This window comes from Scyliorhinus canicula, chromosome 13, assembly GCF_902713615.1.
Source record: "Scyliorhinus canicula chromosome 13, sScyCan1.1, whole genome shotgun sequence".
NCBI classification, from domain to species: domain Eukaryota; kingdom Metazoa; phylum Chordata; class Chondrichthyes; order Carcharhiniformes; family Scyliorhinidae; genus Scyliorhinus; species Scyliorhinus canicula.
In genome coordinates, this window is record NC_052158.1 from 131,726,169 (window position 1) to 131,751,023 (window position 24,855).

The 24,855-nt window shown below is 42.8% G+C and overlaps 1 protein-coding gene across 26 annotated transcripts in view; it reads right to left on the minus strand.

Moving 5' to 3' along the window:
- Positions 1–24,855, minus strand: part of LOC119976166 (disks large homolog 1) — a 426,844-nt gene that overhangs the window by 350,960 nt on the left and 51,029 nt on the right. The window contains exon 1 of one of the 26 annotated variants that reach the window (XM_038816423.1): positions 15,067–15,111. The exons of the other annotated variants lie outside the window; for them this stretch is intronic. Coding sequence (XP_038672351.1) covers positions 15,067–15,096 — 30 coding nt within the window. The 5' untranslated portion in view covers positions 15,097–15,111. Of the gene's footprint in view, positions 1–15,066; positions 15,112–24,855 lie in introns of those variants that run through there. 26 annotated transcript variants of the gene reach the window in all.

Here is a 24,855-nt window from a genome sequence, read left to right on the forward strand (position 1 = left end):
CCCCTGCCCTGTGCCAGCCCAGAAATCCACCATCAATGCTCCCTGGGACGAACCGATGGTTCCCACATATCGGGGCCTCCATCGAGCCCCCCATTTCTCCCATGTGCCGTCTCCATTGCCCCCAAATTTGAGGGCAGCCGCCACCACCGGGCCCATGGCACACCTCGTTGGAGGGAGCGGGAACGGCGCCGTTACCAGCGCCTCCAGGCCCGTGCCCACACAAGACGCTGCCTCCATCCTCTTCCACGCTGCCCCCCCCCCCCCCCCCCCCGTCCACCACCCACCTACGCACCATCGCTGCGTTGGCCGCCCAGTAGTACCCACAGAGGTTGGGCAACGCCAGCCCCCCCACCACCCCCGCCTCGTTCCAGGAACACTCTTCGAACCCTCGGAGTCCCACGCGCCCACACAAACCCGTGATACTCCTGTTGACCCTCCTAAAAAAGGCCTTCGGGATAAGGATGGGGAGGCACTGGAACAGGAACAAAAACCCCGGGAGCACCGTCATCTTGACGGACCACACCCTCCCCGCCCTGACCACCATTCCTAATACGAGAAGAGTCACAGCAACTGGGCAATTTTAAATCACAAAAGTAATACAGAATATTGGCAAAAATAGTTCACACACCACCTGGATGCCTTTGCAACTCCTCAGTGTCCCTTGCCTGCAGAAATTTGAATGCAGCATTATCCTTTGCACAAAAACAAACTTGTTTAATGGTGTATACTTTAGGCTGAAAGATCATTATCCCGTACAACTTCTTCAAAGCTTTGTCAGGAAAAATTGGTTTGCATTAATTACCTTTGGTTGAAGTTCTAATGCCATCGAAATGAGCAAGCCAAAAGGGCTGTTGAAGCCTCTCAACTACCAGATAAACTTGGATCGCACAATGCCTATTTATGTTTAATTGCTCAAGGATTCAATATTCCTTCCATCTTCCCACCCAAATAAAGTGAGCCCTGGACCTCTCAACCATTTGTTTATCGACCATGGGCAGCAAAGCAAAAGGATTTGGCCAAGGAAAGAGTCATTTTAACCTGTCATCTCATTCATTCACCCATGAAAATCAACTTGCATTCAGTGAGCTATGGCATCCATCCTCTGAAGACAAGGCATTAATTTTACAGTGTTAAAGGGCAGCACGGTAGCAATGGGCAGCACAGTAGCATTGTGGATAGCACAAATGCTTCACAGCTCCAGGGTCCCAGGTTAGATTCCGGCTTGGGTCACTGTCTGTGCGGAGTCTGCACATCCTACCCGTGTGTGCGCGGGTTTCCTCCGGGTGCTCCGGTTTCCTCCCACAGTCCAAAGATGTGCAGGTTAGGTGGATTGGCCATGATAAATTGCCCTTAGTGTCCAAAATTGCCCTTAGTGTTGGGTGGGGTTACTGGGTTATGGGGATAGGGTGGAGGTGTTGATCTTGGGTAGGGTGGTCTTTCCAAGAGCCGGTGCAGACTCGATGGGCTGATTGGCCTCCTTCTGCACTGTAAATTCTATGACAAATCCGATATTTTGAAACAATCTGTGATATATATTTTTAATACAAGGCTTTTTTCCCCAATTAAGGGGCAATTTAGCATGGCCAATTCCTACCCCGCACATCTTTTTGGGTTGTGGGGGGTGAGACCCATGAAGACACTGGGAGAATGCGCAAACTCCACAGAGACAGTGACCCGGGGCCGGGATCGAACCCGGGGCTTTGGCGCTGTGAGGCAGAATATATTACATATTTGCAATTACAAACACACTGTACTTGCGAGTTAGACGTGCAGCTGTGAGTGGTGAAATCTACAAGTATCATGCAGAAATATAGCCCAAGCCAAGTTGTCTGCGAAGTCAGAAATGGACTGGGGTTTGATACTAACTGCCTTTGCGCAATATGTTAACATAATTGCAAGTTACTCAGTACTCAAATTACCTTTGGGTTCCCTTTCATCTCTCAACACTGCCCTTAAATGTGAAAAAGCTTCACTTGTGCAGTTAAAGGAGACAGTATGGAAACAATAGAAAAGGCTGACACAAATGCAAGCAAAATCCAACTGGGAGAGTTATAAAATGAAAAAAAAGGGATAAATAGAAAGTAATGGGAGACCTTCCATTCCTCTGTTCCTTATACTAAGAATGCAGACAATGCACACAACAAGGCAGAGCCATTTACAACCATCTCCAGCCAGCAATGCCGAGTGGATGATTATCTCCACCTCCTCATAACGGGCCCAGCATCACAAATGTCAGTTTCCTCCGATGCAATTCATTTCATAGGATATCAAGAAATGGTTCAAGGCCCTGGATACTATCTAGGTGATGGACCCCGACAGCATCCCAACAGTTGTACTGAAGACATGCTCCAGAACCAGCCGTCACCCTAGCCAAGCTACAACACTGGTATCTACCAAACATTGTGGAAAGCTGCTCAAGTATGCCTTTTTACAAAAAGCAGGACACATCTAATCTGGCCAATTACCACACCAATCCACTCTTGTTGATCACCAGCAAAATGATGGAGGGTGCTGTCAACAGTGCCACTTATACAGCAATAACCTGCTTTTTAGTTCAGTTGGCTGGACAGCTGGTCTGTAATGCACAGCCAAGACCAACAGCGCAGGCTCAATTCCCATACCGGCTGAAGTTATTCATGAAGACCCACATCTGAACCTTGCCCCTCGCCCGAGGTGTGGTGATCCTTAGGTTAAATTACCAACAGTCAGCTCTTTTCCCCCTCAAAAGGGGAAAAGCAACCTATGGTCATCTGGGACTATGGCGACTTTACTGCTGTTCAGTGTGGGTTCCACCTGGGTCACTTTGTTCCCGATCTCATTATCCTGGTCCAAACGTAGAGAAAAGACTCAAAGGCGAGGTGACCACCCTTGCAATTATTTGATCAAATGTGACATCAAGGGAGCCCCAGCAAATTTAAGTCAATGGGAACCAGGGGAACATTCTCCACTAGTCAGTCATGCCTAGCATGCAGGAAGATGGTTGGTAGCTGTTGGGAGCTAATTATCTCAGTCCCAGAAGATTGCTGCAAGAGTTACTCAGGATATGTCCTGGGTTCAATCACCTTCACCCGTTTCTTCAAATTATCTTTCCTCATACGGTCACAAGTAGGGATCTTCTCTGATGAATGCCCAGTGTTCAGTGTCATCCCAACTCGTTAGATGTTGAAGCAGTGTGTGTCCATATGCAGTCTATCCAAACTTCTGACCCACCACTAATCCTCAAAGGAACTAGTGTTCCTTTCAATTTGATACACATATTTAGCCACTAATGAGGCTACCTTTCTTTCAGGGTTCGAATCCCAACATGGCAGCTGGTGGAATCGGAATTCAATTAATTTAGTTGATAATTAAACACGCAGCTCATTTCCTTTAAGGTGTAATCATTCCTCACAAGAAAGGGATACCCACCTAAGCTCCTTGTACCTACAATTATTTATGAGCAGTCCATTGTCTTCTAGACCAATTAGATCAAACAGTGCTCACATTTTAATCATGTCATGCCATATTCTCAAGCTTATTAACTCTCAGCTGGAGAAGCAAATTCCAGTTATCTACTGCAAGAGGTCACGGGAATTAAGGGTAACAAGGCTGACTATGAATTCTGCATGCTGTAAATTCTCATCTGTTGGTCATGTTAGAATTCATTAACATATTGCATAATATTCAGCCAAAAATAATCGCATTTGAATTGTTTTACCCCATATCTTTTGGTAGACAACATAATTTGGCTGCTCCGTATATCGTCTACATTCTGACAGGTTATATCCAATTGTCAGAAACATAATTATTTAAGAAAATAGTAAGTGCTCCTGAAAAACAATTATTGCGATATTTTTTCCAGTGTTCATATTTTGCGAAGGACCTAGAACAAGTCGGAGAAACCTGCTTCTGCCTAATTTAAGAAATCAGGGATTCTGACAAATCACAATGGTGTACGGTTGAACTATAAATAACGATGCCATTGAGGAAGCAAACTAACGATGGGGGGTGGACCGTAGGACCCTGAGGGTAATGTGTTCACAGACAGAACAAAGGACAGAGCATAGCATGGCTCGGGGGGGGGGGGGGGGGGGGGGGGGGGGACCTCGTGGTGAGCATGCTGAAAAGGATGCTGGGGTTACAATGCAAAGTGACCAATTAGGATATAGGGCCAGGTCAGGTGGTGTATAGAATGACCAATGGGAAGCTTATATGTGAATCGTACTGTGATTTTGAATATATCAGCAGAAGCTTCTCTGTATACGATCTCTTATTCCTGGATGCTAGCAGAAGACAGTATGTGTGTCCTGTAGCTCTATGGATTGATGCAGCCTTGCAAGTTAGTTATTATTAAATGATATGATACCTGCAAATCCATCTCAGATTTTATTGAATCTAGACTGACAGCAAATTAACCAGGAATTAACACCATCACTATTTCAGTAAATTTGAGCTCCTAAACATATCGCAAAGAGGGGTTCTCCCAGTGCCATGACCAATATCTATACCTGGACCAACATCTAAAAATTGAAAACATAGTCATTGTCATTTGAGATCTTGCTGTGTGAAAATTGACTATTGTATTTGACTCGTGCTTCTGCAGTCGAAAGGGAGTTACACAATTCTAGTGACCAAGAGACTGCATTTGCTGTACATCTATGCAAGGCCTATGGGAGAACTAATAAACAATCCTGACATAGAACATAAAAGTGCAGGAGGCCATTCGGCCCATCGAGACTGCACTGACCCACTTACGCCCTCATTTCCATCGTATCCCCTTAACCCAACAACCCGTCCTAACCTTTCTGGTCACTTTCAAGGGCAATTTATCGTGGCCAATCCACCTAACCTGCATGTTTTTGGACTGTGGGAGGAAACCGGTGCACCCAGAGGAAACCCACGCAGACACAGGGAGAGTGTGCAGACTCCGCACAGTGTGACCCAGCAGGGAATCGAACCTGGGACCCTGGCGCTGTGAAGCCACAGTGCTAATCACTTGTGCTACCGTGCGGCTGGTAAATGCTCAGGATAATGAGTGAGTAAGAGTTGAGAAGGGTCAGTGAGTTATGCAGCAAGTTAAACATGAACATGTGGCCATTCTGATGTGCAACCCTGTCTGAACTTGCATTTTATGAATGGCCACCTTGCTATAGATCTGTGTAACATAGTAGTTTTACTAACCAAAGTTCCATCACTGCTGCTATGAAAACAACCATATTTAACAGTTTCCATGACAGTAGCAGAAGCCAAATGACTGTAGTAGTAGAAGCACATCTACAGCCTTCCATATTGGGTACCAGGATATCAGAAAGATTTCAAAACCATCCAATCTGGTGTGTGCAGAGTTTCCAGATCTTCCCTATGTAACCAATTATTGTGTATTCATGTCTAGGAGAGTTAGACATTAATTACTTTTGCCCTATCCCTTCATTTAGGTCTTCCCCTTGTAAAACATATGTTTATATTAATAGTTCCAAAAAAGTTGTCAAACGAGTGACAGCTTTTGTTGGACTGCAGCTCAAAATCCAGTTTTGAAATCATCAACTGAGCCAAAGTGCCAATGCACCATTTAAACCACAGAATTGTTTTTTAAAAAAGGATTACAAAAACTTTGAAAAATTCTCTCCCCATATGTGTTTACCTAAGGTTTACTTACTCAGTTCAATTTGGCCATAGTGACATTTAGTGTACAGTACAGAACTTTTATTTTAAAACAGCAGAGATGAAAATATTTGCAGGCTGATGAAAAATTCCATCAATACCAGAAAACATTTACTTACCCCAATTAAAATTCTGAAGTCTGCATTTTGATACAGTAAGAAGTCTTACAACACCAGGTTAAAGTCCAACAGGTTTGTTTGGCATCACTAGCTTTCGGAGTGCAGCTCCTTCCTTCACCTGGTGTTGCAGGACTTCTTACTGTGCCCACCCCAGTCCAATGCCAGCATCTCCATATCATGTATTTTGAAATACCAATAATTCTGCTGAACGAACAGTTAGATGCAACATAATTCACACTTTGATAGGTGATGAGAAGTTCCAAATAGAAATAAAAATAGGGAATGGAAGCATGCAATGGTGACAGAATTATCCAGTGAAATTCATGCACACCTGTCAGTAGTCAACTCAATACCAGTATTCTCTGAACCTGCAGAATGGTGCTATAGTGCCAAGGGAAGAAAGGAAATACTTTAATTAGAAAAAACAGCTCTTCACATCTTCAACAGCATTTGAATTCTTTAATAGCCAAAATTTCTGAAAGTAGAAACTGCCAAACATCTGCAAGTTTATGCCCCTGTAACCTAGGTTTCCTCTTGGCGACACAGATGGCAAAGTCCCTCCAGCATGGCTCATCTTCCTTTTTTTTTAAAGCAATAACAGCACTATGTTATTAAGCAACTTCATAATGTCGATCACAGTTGAGTGCAATCCTTGGGGGCAGCACGGTAGCATTGTGGATAGCACAAACGCTTCACAGCTCCAGGGTCCCAGGTTCGATTCCGGCTTGGGTCACTGTCTGTGCGGAGTCTGCACATCCTCCCCGTGTGTGCGTGGGTTTCCTCCGGGTGCTCCGGTTTCCTCCCACAGTCCAAAGATGTGCAGGTTAGGTGGATTGGCCATGATAAATTGCCCTTAGTGTCCAAAATTGCCCTTAGTGTTGGGTGGGGTTACTGGGTTATGTGGATAGGGTGGAGGTGTTAACCTTGGGTAGGGTGCTCTTTCCAGCAGCCGGTGGGCCGAATGGCCTCCTTCTGCACTGCAACTTCTATGTAAAATCTATGTATGTATACTTAGGTGGCAACTCAAATCGTAATCAGGAACCTGGGATTTATTTTTTTTCCATCCATGTGCAAAGGTATCAATGTTAAATGTTGCACCACAACTAGAACTGATTACTTCAGCAAAGACTTTCCGGACATCTATTGCTTGATGGCATACCATGTGGCGTATATTTCTGCCATGTCAAGTAGAGTGGCTTTGCTACTTCATAAAATCAGCAGGTGCTGCACAGATTACAATTTTCTTTTAAAATTTAACATACATATGGCAGTTTATTTTCTGGGTGAATAACAATGATAATCTTTATTACTGACACAAGTAGGTTTACATTAAGCACTTGCAACAGCACCGCTCCCGATAGCTCCGGGGAAATACTCGGAGTCCAGTAATAATAGCTTAATTGAAAAGCTGGAGGCAGTTTCGCCAACACTTCGGGTTGGGGGCAGGGTCAAGGGAAATGCCGATTCGGGGGAACCACAGATTTGAGCCAGGGAGGTGGGATGGAAATTTCCAGAAATGGAAAGAGATGGGGATTAAGACGCTAAAAGATTTGTTTCTTAGGGGTCGATTTGCAGGATTGAAGAAGCTGGAAGCGAAGTATGGGCTGGAGCAGGGATAAATGTTTAGATACATGCAGGTTCGAGATTTTGCCAGAAAGGAGATACCAACCTTCCCAGAGGAGCCGGCCTCCACATTGCTGGAGGACGTGCTGATGACAAGGGGACTGGAGAAGGGGGTAGTGTCAGCGGTGTACGGAGCTATTTTGCAAGAGGATAAGGCACCACTGGAAGGGATCAAAGCAAAGTGGGAGGAAGAGTTGGGAGAGGTTATGGAGAAGTGGGTCTGGTGTGAGGTGCTCCGGAGAGTAAATGCCTCCACCTCATGTGCGAGGTTGGGGCTGATACAGCTGAAGGTGGTATACAGAGCACACCTCACGACGGCGAGGATGAGCCGATTCTTTGATGGAGTAGATGATGTGTGAGTGATGCGCACGCCGGGTTGGGGGGGGGGGGGGGGGGGGGGGGGAGGAGAAGGAGAGGGGGGGGGGGGGGGGAACGTTCATATGTTTTGGCCCTGTCCAAAGCTAGAGGATTACTGGAGGAAATCTCCAGGGTGACCTCCAAGGTGGTGCATGTGAAACTGGACCCGGGTCCCCGGGAGGCCATATTCGGGGTGTCGGACCAGCCAGGGTTGGAAACTGGTGCAGAGGCAGATATCGTAGCCTTGGCCTCGTTGATCGCCCGAAGGCGGATCCTGCTGGGATGGAGAGCAGCCTCTCCACCCTGTGCCCTGGCGTGGCGGGGGGACCTTTTGGTATTCTTGACTCTTGAGAAGGTTAAGTTTGAACAGAGGGGGAAGGACGGAGGGGTTCTACAAGTCATGGGCATTATTTATTATGCACCTTCAAGAACTGGATAACATCGAACATTAGTTGAGGGGGATGGGTGGGAGGGGCCTGTGTGTATTAAGGGTGATTATGGGTAATCCCAGATTCCTTTTTGTCAGTTGTTTATGTAAACATGCAGGCTAATGTTTGGGGGTTGGTGGGAGGATGGGATCGTTGTTATTGTTGTGGGGATTGACATTTGTTGCTGATTATTGTTTATTGTTGGGGAGTGTAAATTTAGGAGATAATGTGAAAAAGGGGAATTAAAACATTTTTTATAAAAACAAGTAGGCTTACATTAACAGTGCAATGAAGTTACTGTGAAATCCCCTAGTCGCCACACTCCGGCACCTATTCAGGTACAGGGAGGGAGAATTCAGAATATCCAATTCACCCAACAAGCACATCTTTCGGGACTTGTGGGAGGACACCCTAGCGCCCAGAGGAATCCAAGCAGTCAAGGGGAGAACATGCAGACTCCACACAAACAGTGACCTAAGGCAGGAATCAAATCCAGGTCACTGGCACTGCAAAGCAACAGGGCTAACCACTATGCTAATATGGAGAGTCCATCACTATTACTAAGCAATGTCCAATTCATGAGTCACCTTTCATTTAGCAGCAACAATATAGATAAATGGTGTCCAAATGGCAGAATGTACAGGATCATAGGGGCAGCACGGTAGCACAGTGGTTAGCACTGATGCCTCATAGTTCCAGGGACCTGGGCTGAATTCCAGCCTCGGGTGACTGGTGTATGGAATTTGCACTTTCTCCCCGGAATTCCTCCCACAGTCCAAAGATGTGCAGTTTGCCGAGAAAATTGCCCTTATTATTCAAAAAAGTGAGATGGGGGTTACTGGGATAGGGTGGCGGTGAGGGCTTAAGTTGGGTGCTCTTTCCAAGGGCCGGTGCAGACCCGATAGGCCAAATGGCCTCCTTCAGCAGTGTAAATTCTATGCTAAGAATAGTAGGTTATTCAACTCCTTGAGCCTGCTCCACCTTTCAAATAGATCCTGGCTGATCTTCTACGTGTCATTTTTTCACACTATCCCAACATATCTAGAAATCTGCGTTGAATCTAGTCAATGACTGAGCTTCCACAGCCCTCTGGGGTAGAAAATTCCAAAGATTCACCACCCCCTCAGTGAAAACAAATACTTAATAGTCCTAAATGACCTGCCCGTTATTCACAGACTGTGTCCCCTAGCTTCCTTTCGGCACCCCCCCCAAATCCAGGGGGCTCATAGAATTTACAGTGCAGAAGGAGGCCATTCAGCCCAAAGAGTCTGCACCGGCTCTACGAAAGAGCACCCTACACAAGGTCCACACCTCCACCCTATCCCAGTAATCCCACCCAACACGGGAGGGCAATTTTGGACACGAAGGACAATTTAGCATGGCCAATCCACTTAACCTGTACATCTTTGGGAGGAAACCAGAGCACCTGGAGGAAACCCACGCACACACAGGGAGAACATGCAGCCTCCGCACAGACAGTGACCCAAGCTGGGAATCGATCCTGGGACCCTGGAGCTGTGAAGCAATTGCGCTAACCACAATGCTACCATGCTGTCCATAAATTCATTTGTACTCTAGTCTACAATTTGCCAAATGTACACCTGACAAAGAACTGCCTGTACAATCTTCTTAATGGATTGCATCAGATCGGAGTATGTTCCCAATTTTTCATATTGGTCATATTTGCTTTGGTGACTCCTTATTCCAAAGTGGAACATCTGAAATGTCTTTTGGTGTCAGTGCTTTCCTCAGTGTCAGGAGGACAGTGTCTGTCCCACTTTGCGAGGTCCTACTCTTATTCACTCTCTTAAAATGTTCCTCCCTGTCCTTAAACTTTCACACTACCAGGTTCACATCCACCAGATCATCTTCCACCACTTAATGATCCCAACATAGGAACACAGAAGGCGGCCATTCAGCCCTTCGAGGATGCTCCACCATTCATCAAGATCATGGCTAATTGGACTGAAGTCTCAACTTCACTTTCCTATCTGCTACCCCACAACCCTAGACTCCCTGGTCCATCAAAAAACTATCTCACCTACAACTCCCTTGTCAAACCCTAGAAGCTTGAATGTTTCAATAAGATTGCCTCATATTCTTCTAAACTCAGAATATAGGTGTGCTCAATTCCTTCTCAGATCACAGTTACTAACTGAATTTCAAGATAACTTTACAACTATATTTAAACAGAACTTCGTGAAGGCACACAGTACACAACTCCTCCCTATCATTTACATCCTGCTTAACTGGGTAGCTACGAGACCTGAAATTAGACAATGTAACCTCTAGAGTTAGAAATTCTAGTGGAACTGCAAAAATTAAGTGATCTAATTCCTTTTGAGGAAAAGTCATTTTGGTTAACTGTCACAAGAAGTTAGTCAATCAAATTATGACTAGCAGCTAAAATACATCTTGCAAATAAAGTGTAGGGGAAATCAATGATACAAATCAGCCTTTGAGCAAAAGTCTGTATCCAAAGGACTAATGGGAGACAAATATTGGCTGTGAATCAAGTCTTTCAGCAGAGTTTTAACTATTCCAGAAAGGCAGATGGGTGGTTATTTTGATCACTGCAACAGATTTTCCACAAAGCACGATAGCAGAAGCTTTTTCAATGATTTGTTCAATCCTAAAATTTAATTCAAAATAAAATACGATTGCGGCTTCACTCATTCCCATTAACAGTTTAATCCCAAAGCATTCAATAATTAAAAGCTCTATTTCTGATGGTGACTTGAACTGGTGCCCAACATTACCCACTTAATTGCTCTGCAAACTACAATACATCAGATCTGATTAAAATTTCAATCAATCCTTTCATAATAACAATTACCCCATTTCTGGTTGCTATGATTGAAAGGTTAAATTGTGACAGCACATGTTCATACATGACATCACTTCCAACCTTTTTCACACATTCCCAACAATGGATTTCCTTCAGATAGAAATGTACAATTGGTCTTTTGGCCAATATCTAGTTTCTGCCGCGATCATAATGAAAACCTTTCCCTTGACTGCACCGCCAGCCCCTCCCCATCTACATGATTGGGCCGAACTTCAGTACAGAATAATAACTTGGGCTTGATAGTTAGACAGCAACCAAAAGCAAGTCCAACCAATCAGGCTATGGGCAGGTCAACAAAGATCATTGATATGGTCCGCATCAAAGTCAAAATGGCAACCAGTGTGGCTGTGACCACAGTAAACTACCTCGCACTTTTCCTGCCTTTGGCACAGTTGACTACCATCCTTCTCCAATGCCACTCCCCATTTGCCCAGCTTAGTGGGTCTTCCTTTGACTGGGTCCATTCTGATTAATCCAGTTGTTGCCAGAGAATAGACTATAATTATTTATCTTCCCACGCCAGCATCATTAGTTCTCAAGTCCCCCAAGGAACTGCCCTTGGCCTTCATGTTTTTTAGCTACATGCTACCCTTTTTCAATGATCAACTGAAAAGAAGCCACCACCACCTGGACCAACCCCTCGACTGTCTGATTTGTCATACTATTTATTTCACATTCAGCATTAGGTGACCAAAAATTTCCTCCAACTGAATACTGACAAGAATCTAACCACTGCCTTTGGTTTATGACATGAACAGTTCCCTAACCCAGGGTTTTTCCAACCTTTTTCCCCTGGGACCCACTTTTACCAATCTGTCGACCTTCACCCCATGCCATTTTTGCTTACCTTTAATGCGACAGGTGAGCCTGCTTGGTCCTCATGATCACACTTGCTTTGTCATTCAATGTTACATTTCTGTTAAGGGCTTTAGCTGACGATTAACTTCTCGCTGCATCCATTGAAAGAAAAATCCAGAGGTTTGTCCTCAAACTCACAATGCTTAAGTTTCAAATGGTTTTGATGGTTTTAAACTTTCATTTGACAGTACTTCCCTGCACATAACACACATGGGCTTTGCATCCCGATTTGCATTGGCAAATTTAAAATGCCATATCTTAATAAATCACATTTATACTGCTTTGTTCCCGATTTCAATAGAGTTGTTCACCAGAGGCCCTGGAGCTTTGGACACAGCTGACACTAGCACTTTTGTCATGCCGTGGACTCTCCTTAGCAGCTCTCTCCAGCAGATTCAATTGTGTGATCCTGGCCTGTGTCTCTAGCCCCCTCTTCCTCATTACAAAATGATCCATCTTCAGTTCTTCACAGTCCTGTTGCTTGCAACAAAAATAAATAATGGAGGATTGCACCCAAGCTCGGACTTGCAAGGTGCTTGACATCAGTGTACATGCTGGGCCCCTGACCTTCTCTCCGCTGTCACAGGAAGACTCCGGAGTTCAAAAGTCTGTCATGGCCAGCATTCTGAAAAGACGGTCGTGACCATTGAATGATCGGGAACAACGTAACTGAGCGCTCCGCGACAGTCCTGCGGGTCATGACCCGAGTTTCAAAATTCCCGCCCGAGCCACCGACTCCATCCTTCGGCTTTGTACTCAAAGTTGAATCAGACTGTTCAGAACCCTGGTGCCATATTTGTCTCAGATGAGCGGCTGACCACATTTGTGTACCATTATTGAGACTACTTATTCCTGTCTCTGTCCCAGTCTCAACTCATCTGCTGCTAGAACACTTCTAATTTGAACTGTCCTGGCCTTCTCTACCTCAATATTTGACTATTCAAATGTTCTCCTGGCTGGTATACTATCTTCCATCCTACATAAACTGAAATTCATCCAAAACTATCTCAACACTCGCCAAGTCTCATTCACGCTTTACCCCTGTGCTTACCAACTTATTGCCTCCCGGTCCAGCAATGTCTCAATTTTAAAATTATCATTTTGGTTTCCAAATTTCTTCATTACCTTGCCCCCTCTTATCTCTTGGCTTCACAACTCAAGATTTCTGCTTTTGAGCATTTCTCATTTCCAGCTGTGCCTGGGCCCCAAGCTCTGTATACCCCTCAATAAACATTTGTGCCTCTTTATCCCTCTTCCTTTAAAGATGTTCCTACCTCTAATCAAGCTTTTAGTCAACCGGCCGTGGCTTTTACGATGGCCCCATCACTCTTTGGCCAAATGTACAACTTTAACACTGATGTTGTAAAACTCCATGTGATGTTTTAACCACATGAAACGGTGCTATATATAGATATATGTTGATGCAAATTGTTGCCACGACAGTTCAAATTACATATTATATTTTGAACACAGCACCTGCAATGACCAAAGGCACTCCTGCACTGTGTGTGTCATTTCTTGAGGGCTTTCACATTATGTACTGTTTTGTTCCAAAAGGGTGCAAATGCACTGGAAAGAGTATAAAGAACATGAAGGATCCTACCTATAAAGAGTTGTAAAAGTTTAAACTCAATGGTCCAAAGGTGGATGGTTAATTAGCAAGCTCAATGAGGTATTAGATTACAGAAATAACCAAAGCATTAGTTTAAGACAGGGCATCTTAAATGAGGAAACAGTATATTTTTCTAACAAGTATTAGAAAACATTTTGTCGAATCAAAAAGGACAACACGTTTAGAATGATCCGTCAAGTATCAAAGATACTAGGAAAGTCTAAAACACAGTTGAAATGTTAACGAGTTGAAATACTAAAAGCAGGAGTTTGATGGGTCAAATCTTATTCTTATTCTTGAATTTATATTCCATTAAGGAAAAAGTCAACAGATGCAGTATCCTGAAAATGCCTATTCACATGCACCAGAGACAAAACAAAATATTGCTGAATTCAAAACCACAATACTAAATACCTAAAATTTAGTTTGGTTAATTATGACACAAAAAGGCTCCAAAGTTGCATTAAAACAATGAAAACTGTATAACAACTGAAACAATTATGCAGTTAAACCAGCACAGAGCAAAATAACTTCTGGTTATTTGACACATTGTAAATTTTAAAACCGAAACCATGTAAATTCCAAATGCAGGAAACAATTTAAGAAATGGAATTTAAGTGGCAACATACACAAATTTTTTAACTCTGCAAGAACATTAATAGTACAATACTTCTCCAGTAATTAAAACAGATCTTCCCCCCCCCCCCCCCCCCCCCCAAGGTATATAGGGGTTCAAAAAAGCTTCAGTATTTTACTTCACCAGATGAATATAGCTAAAAGCATGTTATTCGGAAGGAAATAAAACATACATCACCAAGCAGCTTTTTTGGGCAGTTTCCATGGCTGCTGCGATGTAAAGCAGTTCAATATTCTACCTTTATTCAACATGCATTTTTGGGGGGGGGGGGGGGGGGGTCACTTCCACCCACACATTGCTCATGACATGCATTAAATCTCATTTCCACAGGATCATGTATCAGCCTCACATACAACCAAATTATTCCCAGCCACTTCTCACCCTATTTCAATAGCATCCCAGCTCTAATAGTAGCCATGCAGCACTTTAGCTAAAGCTGCTGGTATAATGAACTCAAATCACTCAACATAAGCAGTTGGGCTCTTTCAAAAATGGAAATTGAAGCTTAATAAACAATCCTATTTATTCATGCTTTACGAAGCATTGCTGCAACCGCATAAATTGCCAAGCAATTAGAGGATAAGCTAAAACATAGGCAACATGTACTTTTACCGGCACAATCAGAGATCCAGTTGTTGTGCTGCTTTCCTGCACATTGTACTGATTAAGGAATTTGAAACCAAATTGCTCCTGCTCAAGTTTTCCCCACCCAAACACTGAAGATTAATAGCTGGCGACAGGTGTTGACAGCAGTCTTAACAATTCTAAAGGTAGGAGTGGGGGGTTACATATGGAAATCAAGTGCCATTAGCCACAATAAACCCCCTTTGAAAATTTGATGCAACATGTACCTGACCACATAAGAAAGCACACAAGTAATTTTGATACACAGTTTGGCACTCGCTAGTTCAACACATTCTGTTCACAACTCAGAAAATGCTTACCTTTGTTGTTACAATACAAAGGCAGTCCATCCTATGAGCATATCTACTGCATTTAAAAAATAAATCAATTCATTGCTCCTTTAAAAACTTTGTGGCCTCACAGGAATAGGAGATTTTAGAAAAAAGATAAGAAAGACCCAGTGGAGATTAAAAGAACCAAACTTGTAGCAGATACCGTTGCTGTGGGCTGACAATGCAAGCCAGAGCATACATGGCTGTTCACTCGTTCCTTAGCAGCACAGTATATAAAAGGCTTCAAAAGCCATCCACTTGATGCTGTAGTTTTCCCGATCTACAGGGTTAAATTTATACAGCAGCAGCGAGAAATGCGGAGGAGACACAGAGTTATCAGCAATGGTTAGCAACCACAACTCCCACCTCTGCTGCTTCATTAACCCACTCAGTCCATCCACTTAATGTCAGTGTGGGGATCGGTGTCTGCCAACCAGCTCAATGGAAATCTTTATCTGCCTTGTACTTTGATCCCAGTTAGCACCTGAGGTTATAGGAAGAGTGAATTAAATGATAAATGGATGCAAATATTATCCGTCTGCGACATAATTAACTTCTATTCAATGGAACAATCTATGAGATTTTAAACGGGTTCGCAAGGGGAAAGATTTAAAACTAGAGATTGTGACTGGGTAGGAAAGACCGAACATCCAAATCTGGCAGATAAAAAGTCAAACCTATTTAAAAGATGAAAGCTGGTGATTGGCTCTCAGCGCTCCATCTACACATGGCAGCTGCTGCACGTCAAAATACTGCATCTCCGATTAGAAGAACACTGATTGGCTCCAACGCCAAATAAGATAGCTAGCTTCATTAACTAATAAAAGTAATTCAAAGCAAAAAATTAATTACTTGCACCCCAAACTGAAAATCATACTTAGTAACACCGTACAAGTGTGGACTGGAATTCATAAAAAAAAATTACTGCTGTACAATGCAGTATTCTTGAATGTAATTGAAGATGAAGTGGTGCAAAAGATTCATTTGAGGGAAGCACGGTGGCACAGTCGTTAGCACTGCTGCCTACAGCGCTGAGGATCTGGGTTCAATCCCGGCCCTAGGTCACTGTCTGTATGGAGTTTGCACGTTCTCCCCTTGTCTGCGTGGGTTTCACCCCCAACAACCCAAAGATGCGCAGGTTAGGTGGATTGGCCACATTAAATTGACCGTTAATTGGATAAAATTAATTGGGTATTCTAAATTTTTTTTTTAAAGATTCGTTTGATGGCAGACCATCTGCACTCAAAATCTATAGAACAGTAAAAAAGCATGTTGCATGAAGCAATTTTACTTTCCAGCTCATGGCTGCCATTTGCAATAACGAGGAGGAAGCCATGATTATGAAGCAAAAGATAAATGTAATATATAGGTGCTTTAGAGCTTCACAAAATATTACAACTTTCTTGTTAGGCATCAGATATACTTCCTCAAAAGAAATGCAGGCGATCAGATATTCATAAAATTCACAACCAAAGACAATATGAAGTAATTGGCCAATGGATCAAGTTTTACATATATTGTAGCCCTGAATTTCTAATAATTTGGTTTGTATGGCTCAGAGCCTCTAAAATAGTAGCGCCTAAACTAGTTTTCAAGACCACTTTCAGCTAACCATTCACCTATCTGCAGTTATTAATTTGTCTATCTGCATTGCCCAGTGCAATTTGACAGCACTACAAGTATAAAGTGTCACTGGAAATGGAGACGCTGCACTCGTTTTCTTTCTGCTCCCCCCCCCCCCCCCCCCCCCCCCCCCCAAACCCACCAAAGCACAATAGAATTAAGTATTCCCCCAAGATGGCACCAGAGCGTGGCGACTCTCTGCAAGCTCTCCCAAACAGATCCTCTTTTTACATCTCTTACATTCGTACTAATCTTCTAAAATTTAATTCTAACACTTAACATTATTACTAACCTCTCTCTTTTATCTTCCCTTGCAGGTTTGAAGATATGCTCCTGTATGCTTCATCCCAATGCTGGTGTCTATGTATTTACAATGTGTACCTTCTGTTGCCCTATTATGTGTTTTATTTTATTTTCATGTACTTAATGATCTGTTTGAGCTGCTCGCAGAAAAATACATTTCACTGTACTTCGGTACACATGACAATAAACAAATCCAATCCAATCTATTATCTTCCTACAAAAGTACTCATAGTAATTGGTAACCACCTCCGGGAGAAACCAATCTCTTATGAGAGCGGATGGAAAAAAAATTTAAAAAGTGGGTGTCCATTCCCAAAAGCAACAGATGGAATCAAAACTTCTTGGTACTCGGGCAGAAAACCACTTTCTATCATTCCATAGTACTGTGCAATGGAATTCCAAAATATTTTATCAGTTAAGTGTCCATGGGCGAGATGAGCTCAGTAACATTGTTCTTCACCAAAATTAAAACATTCAAACAAACAATAGTACTGAACAGCCTCTCTTTTATTTAGGGGCTGAGGGTAAATTCAAGCTTACTCACCTCATACGACCTTCAGCCAAAATATCTCAAATTATTTCAGGCAGCCAACACAATCCCCTTCAACAGATTTTATACACTGACCTCACTAAAACACCCATGTATTTGTTTCTTGCTGTTTCATAAATACATGACTAACTTCAGACTCAAGGTCTTTTAATTAAGGCAAAAGTTTAGAACACAGTGCCACACAAAAGGAAATAAATGTGGGCGATAAATCCAGAACAGTGCTGCAATGGGTGTCATACATTACAGAAGAGGCCCTTCAGTCCATCAGGTTTGCACCAACAGAAACTACACCAAATAAACTAATTCCACTTTCCAGCACTTGACCCATAGCCTTGAATGTTGTGGCATTTCAAGTTCTCATCCACATACTTGGCAACGGTTGCAAGATTTCCCACCTCTACACCCTTCCAGGCAGTGCATTCCATACTCACACCAACCTATGGGTAAAACGATTTTCTTCAAATTCCCTCTAAACCTCCTGCCCTTCACTTAAAAATTATACCCCCTCGTTATTGACCCTTCAACAAAGGGGAACAGCTTCTTCCTATCCACCCTGTCCATACCCCTCACAATCTTATACACCTCAAATCAGGTCCCCCCTCAGTCTTCACTGCGCTAAAGAAAAACACAAGTCTATCCAGTCTATCCATAGTTCAAATTCTCCATCCCAGGCAACATCCTGATGCATCTCCTCTGCACCATCTCCAGTACAATCACATCCTTCCTATATTGGGGCGACCAGAATTGCACAGTACTCCAGCTGTGGCTTAACCAAAGTTCTGTACAGCTCTAGCATGCCTTAACCCTATTAACCCGTGCCTTGAGGATCCTTCTATTCCTCGGAGCTTCAAGTAACCTGCCTTTACTTCCTTGTCTTGTTACTCCTTCCAAAGTTCATCACTCACTTTTCAGGGTTAAATTCCATCTGCCACTGATCTGCCCCGCCAGTCTACATCTTCCTGCAACACGGACCCTCTTCCTCACTACTGTTCACCTTACCAGGCTTGGGTGTCATCCTCAAGTATCCCCCAACATTCTCATCTATATTGTTTATATACATCATGAACAATAAGGGACCAAGCACCGATTCCTGTGGACACCAGCCTCCAGTCACACAAACAGCCTTCTACCACCAACTCCTACCACTTGGATCCAACTTACCAGAGTCACAATGGTTCCTATGTGTTTTTACCATCTTGGTCAGTCTCCCAGTCGGGACTTTGTCAAAGGCTTTACTAAAGTCCATATAAGCTACATCAAGTGCACTATCCTCATCCACACACCAGATAACCGCCTTGAAAATTTCAAATTTGTTAGGCATGACCCCCTCTAACAAAGCCATGCTGACTATCCCTGATCAAACCGTGCCTCTCCAAGTGGAGATTCATTCTCTCCTTCAGAATTTTCTCCAATAGTTTCCCGACCACTGATGTGAGATTCACTGGTCTGTAATTCCTCGGCCTATCCCCACCACCCTTTTCAAAAAGTGGAAACACATCAGCTATCCTCCAATCCTCTGACATCTCCCCTGTAGCCAGAAGGGAATTCAATATTTTGGTCAGAGTTCTTATAATTTCCTATCTTGGCGCTCACAGCAGCCTGGTATACAACTCATCCAGGCCTAGTGATGTGTCCACTTTTAAGCCCGCCAAAACCTCCAATACCTCTTCACTCCCTATGTCAAACTGTTGAACAACCTCAGTCCCTCTCCCCAAATTCAGTAACTACATTCTCCTTCTCCCAAGTGAAGACAGATGTGAAGTAGTGATCCTACCAATGTCCTCAACACACAGATTACCCCTTTGGTCCCTAATGGGGCCTCCTCTTCCCTGGTTTATCCTCTTCCCCTTAATATACTTACAGAATATCTTGAGATTCTCCATAGACAGAGCACCCACCAGTGCTTTTTCATGCCCCCCTCTTCGCTCTTGTAAGTTCCCTCCTGCACTTTCTATACATTACTACGGCCTCCACCTGATTGGCTCTCTTTGTACCTGCTAAAAACCTCTCCTTTCTTTCTCATCCACTCCTGAATATTCCTAGACATCCATGGTTCTCTGGGCTTGTTGCTCTGATATTTCACCCTACAGAGGATACTTCAGAGAAGGTACAGGTTATGTAGGTTAGCTGGAATCCCATTCAACAATCTTAACATATTACAGGAATCTGACTCAGTGTAGATCATTAAGAACTTTGCCTAGAAAACCAGTTATGTTAGCAAAAGCTGTAGATTTAGCAGGATGCCTGGAGTCCGTGGTTCCTTGCTGACATGGAAACCAATGGCGAGTATACTAAATCACTCAATCAGGATGAGTGTGTAATGTTGACACCAGATATTACCAACACAAATTTCATTTGAAGCATAAACCTTTGGAGAAATAATATTTTATTCAATGTATACAGAATACATTTAACTGCACAAAGAATTCAGATTTTTCCTTTATACCAGACCAGCAAGTCAAATACACAAAAATCTTTTTGGTATAAAAGTTGAACAGCATCATTCACAATGGGTACATAATGCTTCATTAGGACTTGCACAAAATATATAAGACGAGAGGAGGAAACAAGATGTTGCAAGCCTACTGAATACAAAGACTTACTATTCTGCTTCTCTATCTTTAGACCTTATAACATTGCATAATATTGAAAACTTGTGAGCCATTCCCTCATGTAGTGAGAGATAGTTTGATTGCTCACTTTAAGCCATCTCTTGATGTCAGGAATATCGCTGCTCGCGCTGGGAAGGAAAGTATAAATTAGGTGAGGCTTCTTCCTCATACTATCACTGAGGACACCAACCTCATTACGCAAGAGTAGACCAAGAGAAACCAACCCTAATTTCAAGGCCAATATAAAAAGTAATTGGTGGTGTAATTACACAGACATCTTACACTAAATAGTAGCTGGTTAAAATTAATCTGTATTTGAGTGGTGAGGTCCAGCATTGATTTGATTTTTTTACAAGCCCACTTCTAGGTGCATTTGCAGACAATGCCCCCAAACTAATTAAGTACCATACAAATGCACTCATGCAAAATTCTCTTTTGTTTAAAACACTGGATTGCATAAATTTCAGATACCGCCAATGATCATAATTACACCTGATCATATCAGAGGTGCAATGAACTTCTCCACACAAGCAACAAATAGCACATCCTGTATACACAAGGGTTTCATTAAGCACTGATGTATAGGAGATGGAGGGTCCAGAATCCCAAGAGTCAGTCATCTGCCCAACCATTTAGCCACAATATAGTAAGTAAACGATCAGGAAAGGAATACAAGTGATTCAAAAAGTTGGAAATTGAGGAGGTTAATGGATTCTATCGGAAATGCATAAAACATACAAATGAAATTTGAAGACTGCAATTCATAAGAAAAACTTCATAAGCTTCAAGAAAGTTTAAGCAAAATACTTCAATATGTTACCCATGGCATATGGTTTCTGTACTTGTATAACTGAAACAGGGTATATGCATCCACCAACTACCAAATCAATTCAGGGGCACCACATTCAAGCCTGTAATTTAATCTTGACCAGCCACTTGATTCCATAATTACACATAATGTATAAAGCACATGTTACAAATATTCATATACTATTGCTGAACAATAATTGTTAAACTTTAGAAACAATTAGCGTACAAGCTTGTAGACCATGTCCACTAACACAACAAAATAACAGTAGCATGTTTTAAGTTCTATAAGAGAATACTCAAATAGTCTTTTATTAACATATAGTTCATACATTTTACAAATATTCCCAGTTAGATACAAGCACTTATGTTCTGAACAGGTCACCTTTCAAGCCTGAACTGATGTACAAATAAGAGAGCTTTGTTACTCGTCTTTATAGACAAAGTATTGGTATGAAGGCAATCTAACATTTTTTTTCCCACAAAAATGCAACTTCAACATTACAATTATATTGCTTGATTTGACAGGTTTCACAATAACTTTTTTCAACATACGTTAAATATTTGGTTCTGAAATAAGTGCAAAATGGAAGCAGCGTTTGGGGGGGGGGGGGGGGGGGGGGGAGAAAGAGAGAGAACGGCAGTGGTTAGCACTGCTACCCACGGCACTGAGGACCCAGGTTCGATCCCAGCCCTGGGTTACTGTCCATGTGGAGTTTGCACGTTCTCCCCTTGTCTATGTGGGTTTTGCCTCCACAACCCAAAGATGCACATGGTAGGTAAATGAGCCATGCTAAATTGCCCCTTAATTAGGAAAAAAATAATTGGGTACTCTAAATTTGGGTTTTGTGGGGGGATGGGGGAAAAGAGCGAGAAACTTGGAGCGTATAAAAATTAATCCTTCTCTTTCTTGGTGTATCAGCAATAGTTTATTACTCGCCTGCTTGACCAGCCCTTCTAATAAGGATGTAATTTAGTGATTGGTCAAGATTCAGTTGACAAAGGCAGAAATTCTTAATTGCTTTGAAAAAAAAAATTAATTTACATAAAGTATTGTCTCAATGCTACTTTTTTTTTTAAAAACACAAAAAATTAAAATCCTTGGATAAAACCTTTTGCCCTGGCTGTCTTGGTTTCTCTAAAGAATACAAGGCAGAAACAGTTTTGATGCTTATGGGATTTAACTGCACACAAAACAAAGAAAAACAAATAGGGTCATCACCAGGGTTAACTAGAATCTTGAATCCATTTTAAACTTGCTCAGTCTCGCTTTCCAGTTATCCCACCCATGCCAAGAAATTATAAACAGCGACTAGGGTTAGATACTTCCTTTTCTCCCAGCTTTTATCACCTCACCACATCCCTCGACCACAACAGATTTTTCTGGCAAATTGCCCGACATGTGGAGGTGGTGGTACAATTTTCAGCCCTTGCAAGAACGCTAATCTGTTGCCATCAACTCTATCCATCTCCTTTGCTGGTCTTTCATCTCTGGGAGAAGAGAAGGAAATTGGAGGGAAAGTCACCCAAGGTCATTCCTGTACACCTCACCTCAAGCAGTCAATTACAGAACAGCAATTGCAAAATTCTCAGGTCACCAACACATCCTCAGTTAAGAAATGACCCAGTGACCCAAAGAAAAGTTTTTTTTAAATTTCTAGTCAAAGTAAATTCAGCATTTGATGGCACAATGGTCTATCTCAGGCTCAAAAATCACACAGCTAGTCACCACTCCCCTGCTCCACCACCACTACCACCTCCCCCAAACTCCCTTTCTTCCCAAAGACCAAAAAGAATCCACCAATGGTCAGCTCGGCCCCAAATACTCCTTGGAGGAGAATTACATCAACAGCTTATATTAATGTACCTATTTTTTTAAACCTTCACAGACACATTATTAAGCAAAATCTGATGCAGATACATAGAAGGTAATAGGGCAAATGACCTAAAGCGTGGCCAAACAGGTACAGAAGCAGAGAGGTGCAAGGAAGAAATGCCAGAGCTCAGCACTTGGGGAAACTAGCAGTGTTAAAATTCAAGCATCTCAACAGGCCAGAATTAGTTATGCGCTGAAATCTCAGAGGACAGTGGGGCTGGAGGAGATAAAAAAGATTGAGGGCGGATGCATGGAGCAGGTGGAAAGGAGGCTGGGAATTTTAAAATTAAGATGTTGTTGGACAGGAAGCCTATGTAGACAAGGGAGATGGATGAACAGGGGCTGGCCCTGTAATTCATTACTTGAGATGCAAGTTAGGACACCGTATTTTGGATGACCTCAAGTATATGTGGTGGTTGGGGGGGGGGGGGGGGGGGGGGGGGGAGGGGGTCAGAACATGGGAGGTCAACCAGGAGTGCAGATGAATAGTTGAATCTAGAGGGAACAAAGGCATGAATTTGGGGCAGCACAGTGGCAAGCACTGTCGCCTCAAGGCATCAGGGACCCAGGTTTGATTCCGACCTTGGGTGACTGCACTTTCTCCCCATGTCTGTGTGGGTTTCCTCCGTCTACTCCAGTTTTTCTCCCACAGTCCAAAGATGTGCAGGTTAGGTGAATAGGCCATGCTAAATTGCTCCTTAGTGTTGAACAGTTGGATAGGAATACAAGGCGAGAGCAGTGATTGGATCTAGGTAGGTTGTTCCTTTGAAGGGATGGTGCAAACTCAATGGGCCAAATGGCCACCTCCTGCACTGTAGGGTTGATGATTCTATGAATGAGGGTTTCAGAAGATGACGAGCAGAGGCAGGAGCAAAAGAAAATTTATAAATGTAATCATTGGTGGTCTTCGTGATGGGTCATTATGTAGCCAAAACCTCATTCAAACTCGATGGCCAGCTAGAGGGGTCAGTCACTAGCTAGGGAATAGGGACCAAAAATACTGGCTTCAGTGATGCATTCCCAATATTTAATTTGAGGAAATTTCTGCTGATCCAGATTTCAGATAGATATTAGTAACACCAAGCACAAATAAAGTTCATTAAAAACAAAATCATCCAGCTACTGAGGTGAAATAGGTTAATTAATAGAATGGTGTTTCCCAATGTGCACAATTCCCTTATTCCCACGCAGCCATTACAGAACAACTAGGAGTTATTGCTACCTGTGTAGTAAGCTTCCAGTTTAGACAGGCCACATGCACTGATGTTTCATGTTGCTCTCTAGCTCAACCTACACAAACACATCCCACCAGGGAATGTAATATTGTAAAGGGCAGGGACACAATGGTTTCTTCCTTTCTCCGTACATCTTTCTGTATCTAGCTTTATTTTTTGACAACAATTGCATCTATTTCTAGAACACACAGTACCCTTTTATGGGGAGAAAAGGTGAATAAAATGCATTGGTACGTTAGATGGTTTCAACTTTGTGCAAAAGTAAAATTCCCCACTCTGAATTTGGCCAAAAGGCAACAAAAAAAAAAAATCAACTTCAACTCGTTTCTTCTCTGGATGAAAGTTGAACTGAAGTCAAAATAGAGCATTTTACATTCATTCCTCTACTACTATATATCAGAACCACCGTGATCTTCTGCTGCAACCTGTCCAAGAAAAACATAGAAAGGAAAGAGAATGTTTTCAGACCTGTGAGACAGTCACACTATTCAACTAACTCTCCACTCACTTAGAAAGGAGTGCTGGTTATCTCACTGAATTGTAATATAGAAATCCTGGGACGCAACACTGTCTACAAAGATCATCAATAACAAAACAAACTTATACATGCCAAGACATTTCAATTGGTCACCTATTGGCAAGATAGTTGTGCGCCATTCACCATTTGGGCACTCTACACCAGGACAGTTTTGCAGAGCAGACAGACCGGTTTACTTCAATGGTTCTCAGATTTCTTCGTAAACATAATGTCATTCTGCGCTCTCATGATTT